Genomic DNA, 6937 nt, shown 5'->3' with positions numbered 1-6937 from the left:
TTTCTTGTCGTATTTGTGTCCTCAAAAATGAGGAAACATCGGGTACAATAAATGTCCACAAGGGCGGCGGTGATGTTGGGGAGTTCAGATTTTAGCCCATGTGATTTTAGAAATAATTAGGTTGTGTTTGATAATTTTGTTGTCAGTTCCTATCAACGTGAATTTAAATCAAATTTTTATTAATTATGGTGAAATATTGTATCGTGGTAGATTGTATAAATAGTAAAGACAATCAAAAAGAGAAAAAAAAGTTAAAACAACAAAAAAATTCTGTTTACACTGCCCAAGGTAAGAATAACCTTAAAACTTCAGTTCATCTTTAGATATTATTTTAATAACAGTTAAATAAAGATTAATATCTTAATATAATTACATTAAATTAACTCTAATGTTTATGAAATCCGTGATGTATAAAATGATTAGTGGTAATAATAATTTAGAAAATAAATATAGCAGAAAATTTTTCTTATAAAAAAGTTCAATGCTATAACAAAAATAAGAGAAAAAATGTAACAGTGTACTGAGTAAAAGAAAAATATAATAATTTTAATTGTACCCTTGCGGTTTTACAATCATTCTGAAAACACTCTGGAATTATTTAGAAATTATTCTGTAACCTCGATGATTCTTGAGTAATTTCAGAGTTAAATTGTTTCCTTTTTTCAGAATATTTTTGAAGTTAAATCAGAACGAATTCATAGTATTTTCATAGTTTTTTTAGTGAAACCATAAAATTTAGGCAGGTTACTCCGAATTGTTTTCAGAGTGAAGTCAGAGTAAATTATAAATCGATTCAGAATAAATTTATGATATTTTATGGATAGATGCATAGTTTTTTCGGAGTTACACCAGCGTGAATCCAAAATATTGTTACAGTGAATCTAGACGAAATTTCGGCTTATTCTAAAATGAGACTAGTGAACGCTTAAATATTATTTTTGCTCTATTTTAACGATTGTATGAAAAGAAAAAATATTTTCTCTACTCTTGTCATAAATTCGAAGTAGAATTTATGGTTCTTTGGAAAATTAACGGTAAAATTTCGTATATTTATTTAAAAAATAAAAAGTATTCACTTTTTCAATGAGATAACCATCTCATACAACGGAGGGTCCTGCAATTCCCTACTTAATTTGAGCTCTTGAAATATTATGTCTCGGTATAAATGCGGTTTTAAAATTTGTGGTTCCAATTTTTCACTCTTCTAAATTGCATTTTTTTGGGTAATTTTAAACATTATCTTAAAGATCGAAAAGTATTGTTGGCAGTACAAAATCGACTGATTGAAAAATCTCGAAATTATTAGAAAAAAAAACCCCTTAGTATGACATTTTTCAAAACCAGTCATTCCAACATATTGATGGAGATTTTCATTTGCTCTTCGGGATTAGATACAATTTTTTTTTTTTTTATAATTACTGATTGATTCATAGATTTGATAACATCATTTGTAAATATGTATGTATGCATGTATGTTTTTAATACATAATTAGGAGTATAAATAAAACGATTGGAGTTTTGATTTAGCTTTTATGTGTAGAAACCTCGTCTAACCAGGATATCGAAAAACTGTGTTCTATCTGTTAGAAAATTATAGAACTTATAGATAATTATTACTCGTTAACCTATAACGAACAAATAATTTAAAACAAAAAGATACAAATAATCTAAAAATTGAGATAATATCTATCTATCGATTTTGTAGTTAAGTAGTTCATCGCGAACAAACATTGTGATACTAAATTTTTATACAGAAAATACTATCATATTACCTAAATTTCTATTTCAGAAAAATTACGTATTCACCGAGGACTTGGTTTACATCCACACAAATTACACTCCCCTAAAGATATGTTGTTATGAATCTGTGTAAGACTCAATCAAAAAGTATTGTGGGTTCACTTCGAAAAAACTCTAGTTCTATTTTGAGGATACTTTTGATTCACTCTAAAGAATTTTCGTGCTTATTCTGATTATTTAATAGTTTCATTCTAAATTCACTCTGGATTCATTCTGAATTCACTCTGGATTCATTCTGAATTCACTCTGGATTCATTCTGAATTCACTCTGGATTCATTCTGAATTCACTCTGATCTACTCTGAATCAAGTCTGAAACCACTCTGATTTTACTCTAAAAAAAGTTTACATAACCACTCTGAAAATACTCTGAATTCAGTCTGTTTCTACTCTGACTCTGAATTCAGAGTGTTTCCAGAATGAGTTGAAGGTTGCAAGGGTATGTATTAATGGAAAAAAGTTTTAAAAAACGTAAAATTGTATTTATTATTGCATTTTCATTAGAAGTTTAGAGATCAAAATAGTCAATTGTCTATCATTTCCATTTGCATTTATCATGTTAATATTATTTACTATTATCAATTATTTTTTTTATGAAACCACACATATCTTAAATCAATTCAAAAATTAACATAATTTGTTTGTAGAATCCTGAAGTAATAAGACAATGGAGCCAAATATTGGGACAAGATTTAGCGTCCGATTCAAAATGTAATCAATTTATATGTGATGAACATTTTGAGGAAGATTACATTATCAGAAACGATGTAATAAGTATACCAGGTCAGAAACCATTTGTTTCTGAAAGGAAAAAAATTATTCTTAAGCGTGATGCTATTCCAATATTGGATAAAAATATCGACCAGGTGATAGAATCTCCAATTAATACTCTAGTTACTGAAAATGAAAATGTGAGAAATTTTACGATTATTTTATCAACGTTGATGTATTGAAATTATTGTTGGGTATAACTTTATCGTTTTCATTTATATTTTACTGGTTTTTTTAAAGGAAAGTACTTCAAGTAATAAATGTGAGAGTGTGGCAGTAACAAATGATGAAGTTGTTGTCATTAATCAGGTTTATTTTTTGAACACAATAAAAATCTGCGATTTAAAAAACTTTAATAATTAACTAAATTTCTTTATAGGAATTAATTCATTTACTAAGCGAAAATCGTACTATTGAACCTAATGTTATTGGAGAAGTATGTCTAAAAGTTTAAATAAGATTATATGGTGGCAATCGATTTGGAAGACGCGATAATATGAAGGGAAATATTTCCAAAGTTTTACCTACTTATAAATTTATGTAATATGAAGTTGATACCGTATCTACAAAAGCTTTGATAATAATTATAACTTTCAAACGAAATGGATAATAATATTATAAAATTTTTTGAGTGAAGACTTTACATAAATTATTCCATTTGTTTCTCATAAACATTGATAGTATTCGATAACATTTCCATTGCCATTGTAATTAAAAATGTCTGTGAATTTGATTAAATGCAGAACCTTTTTTTGTTGTTTCTAATATTGTTATATTTACTTAGGCCGAGTGTAGAAATTCCGAGTTATCAGAATCACGCACAAACTTTTCGATATACGATTTAATGAAAAATTTAGAGACGCAAAAGTTACCTAAAAAATGGAGCTGGGTTGATGATTATTTGAATCCACCAGCAGTTATTCTTTGCCATTTGGATTATAAATGTTATGACCTAAAGTTCCGTGTGAAAATTGATAAAGCCCTGAATATAACAGTAAGCATTTTTGAATATTTTTCTTAAATTTATACAGAAGTTTATTAATTGTATATTTTTATAGGTCACAAATGTAAAAATCAACCAGACAAAAAAAATTGATTATGTTACCTCAAATATGTGTGATTTTTGGAAATTGTTAGAGTTTTTGGAAGCTTCTCAAATGTGTAGTGGAAGTGGATGTGATAGTAAAAAGTATTTATAGCTATTTTTTTTTCGTACTAAGAACTTTTTCCCTTGTAATACATTTTAATTGAGTTACAGTACTTATTTTATCGTAGATCTTCAGTAGCATGTACGGTATTGTTAGAGCCGAAAAAACTATATAAGAAACAGGCAGCAATATATCGATGTGACTCATGTCGACAAGTGAGAAAAAAAATAGGTAATCAATTGTATAGACCAAAATTGGATATTGATGCGAAAAATAAAAAACTAAAACTTAAGCTAAACTCAGTAAAAAAGAAAAATATTCGCTTAACTAATAAGGTACGTAATTCGTTCTCTACATGATTGTTAGTAAAGTAAAAAGAAAGTTATTTTATTCATAACCTTCGTAAAATTCTTAATAACTTTAGAATGAAACTTTAAAACTAACCGTTGAAGAAGAAAGACAAAGGTGTGCTCATGCTTCTGAAACACTAATCAACCAAGAAATTTTAAACTTACCTCCTATTCAACAAGAAACGGTTAAAGCTTGTTTTGCAGCTGCAAAAGCTAAAAACTCTAAACAACGGAGATATACAATTGAGTGGGTATATGAGTGCCTCTTAATTAGAATAAAGAGTTCCTCTGTTTATGATAGACTCCGATCTAGACAAATTTTACCCCTTCCTTGTAAAGATACACTTCAAAAATACATTCAAAAACTAGACAGCGCGTTTGGTTTTTCTGAAGCTCTTTTTGAAACTCTTAAATTAAAAGGTTCTCGAATGGAAGTAAACGAGAAGAGGGGTATTTTAAATTTTACTTATTTCTTGCGTGTTGCAGCAGATAGTAGAACTAACAATGGTAAATAAGGTACTTTTAAGCTTACAACTAAACACATGACAATAAAATATTGACATTCTCGCAATTAATAATTGAATAATCTTACAAACATTATCAACTGACTCAAAATTAATTTCTGATCGCTATTGCTACATTTACTCTTAAATCATTCTATTGTGCTGTAAATAGCTTTCGCTCTTCCTTGCTTTAAAACCTATTCTATCTATCCTTTTCAAACTTTATACAAGCTTTCATAACGCTTAAAATAACAATTCTCATTAGACATGTACTAATAAAAAATAATTTTCTTTATTTATTAGGCACACTTTTGCTTGATGAAGTAGCATTAAGTGAAGCTACAAACTTAAATCAACGAACTATGCAGCTCGATGGTTTTGTTGATTTGGGTTCTTATACACCGGAAAAGGATCTCAACACTCGAGCTGACCACGCACTAGTATTCATGTTTCAACCTTTTCAAGGTGATTGGGTGCAAGTGATAGGCTGCTTTCTCAGCCGAAGTGCGACTATCAGCGAAATTCTCCATAAGTTGATAATTGAATGTGTATTACTGCTGGAAAATGTTGGTTTTAAAGTTGATGCAGTTACTTGTGATGGAGCTCAATGGAATCGAGGTGCATGGAAGTTATTTGGTATTGAAGACTACAAATTTAGTTGTCAGCTCCACATGATCCGAGTCGGCGTTTATGGTTCCTCTCGGATCTTTTCTCCCACTTACTAAAAACCTGAGAAATAAAAATCCTGGAAACACCGTTTTTTTGGGTAATATTTCGATATAAATTTTCAGATGTAGATTCTATATATTACTTCAATTCACAGACACCAGATGGTTTTGTTTACCGTAAATATTGGGAGGCACTGTTAACTTACGAGAATAGCTTTAAAGCAAATTTATCCGTAACATATAAATTAACACCTGGTCACATAAAACCGGAGCAGTATCAAAAAATGAACGTTCTTTTGGCTATGGAGGTAAATTAAATTATAATTTTTTTTGTATTTTATTTTATGATAATTATTTTCATTTTAGTTGTTTTCAAAGCGATTGAGAGTGACAATGGAGATGTATGCGGACAATTGCCCCGAGCTTAGAGGATGTGAATCTACAATTGCATTTATGGAGAGGGTTGATCGACTTATTACTGCTATGACTTCAAGAACTCCGATGAATGCTTTACGCGCTGATCCTTCATGTGAAATGAGAAAGGTATTTTATATCTATCTATTATAAATCTTTCGTCGATAATTGTGATAAGTGTAAGTAAATTATTTCATAACTGAAAGACGTGAATACTAAGTTCTCTGATTATTTCATTAACTAAAGTAAACATTTAACATGCATTTTGTTACCCCTCAATCACACATTGTATTTTCATTTCAATATTTTCTTTTATGACTATCATGTTAACAGGATCGCATGCCAAAATTAATTCATTTCGTTGATTGCTATTTTCTATTGAGATACTTGTGGTTCATTGTGTTATTACAAACTTTACTTGCATATCATGAAAACATTTTGTTTGTATATTGAATAACTATAAATGTGTTGAGTTTTTTTTTACGTTTTTGTGGTAGGCTATCACTGACTTTATTAAGTATCTCCGAGAATGGGAAGAACATGCAATAGAAGAAAAGAAAAGGTACAAAGACTTGCGGGAAAGCTTAGACGAGGATCAACTACCTGGAAAATTTTTTTTTGCAATCACCCCAAGCACTCTGACTGGATTAAAGATCTCTCTTGGGGCGACCTTAGAACTTATTGATTTTTTACATAACGAATGTAACTACGATTATCTTATGACAATAAGTCTCACTCAAGATGCTTTTAGAGGTAAATATACTTTACTTGATGTTTGATTTTCTTTCTCCCTTCTGATCCTAGGTTTTTTTTTGTTTTCTTTTCAGTAGAAGTAATACAAATTACTTAAATATATAATATCAATTAATTAGCAGCTGTGCCTACCATAAGTGCGCACCGTAACTTCATGCTGTTATCCTATACTATACTGCACTAGACCATAGTGAAGTATAGGACAGAAGTATGAAATTACCGTGCGCGCTTACCTGAGAGTAGACACATCTAAATCTAATTATAAAACGTTCATTTACAAAAGTTCTTTGGAATTATGAGAAGTGCCTGTGGATCTAACGATCATCCCGACGTCATGCTATTTGCTCAAGTATATCGATTGTTGTGTTCCTATTCTCTTGCAACTCCTCCGAAGGGTTCCAATGTTACAGCTGGTGAATTATTGCAGTCGTTAATGCAAACAAAAGATTCTTTGGCTTTGGCTTCTGCACCGAAGAATGAATGGTTAAAAAAACTTGATGCCATAGTTGAAAATGGTATCAACGAGAAAAT

General features: G+C 29.9%; 1 protein-coding gene across 1 annotated transcript; it reads left to right on the top strand.

Annotated features, from left to right (window-relative positions):
• Window positions 1-530: 530 nt before the first annotated feature.
• On the top strand, window positions 531-6432 carry LOC123261404. The gene is made up of 12 exons (XM_044722997.1): window positions 531-552; window positions 2447-2710; window positions 2811-2879; window positions 2950-3006; window positions 3355-3564; window positions 3629-3759; window positions 3846-4053; window positions 4143-4575; window positions 4875-5264; window positions 5363-5547; window positions 5606-5782; window positions 6151-6432. Exons 5-12 carry the CDS (start codon window positions 3415-3417, stop codon window positions 6430-6432), a joined length of 1956 nt encoding a protein of 651 aa, XP_044578932.1. The 5' UTR covers window positions 531-552; window positions 2447-2710; window positions 2811-2879; window positions 2950-3006; window positions 3355-3414.
• The last annotated feature ends 505 nt before the right edge of the window (window positions 6433-6937 follow it).

The sequence above is a fragment of the Cotesia glomerata genome, linkage group LG3, assembly GCF_020080835.1.
Source record: "Cotesia glomerata isolate CgM1 linkage group LG3, MPM_Cglom_v2.3, whole genome shotgun sequence".
In the NCBI taxonomy this organism is placed as follows: Eukaryota; Metazoa; Arthropoda; class Insecta; order Hymenoptera; family Braconidae; genus Cotesia; species Cotesia glomerata.
This window is presented reverse-complemented; position numbering and strand designations above follow the sequence as displayed.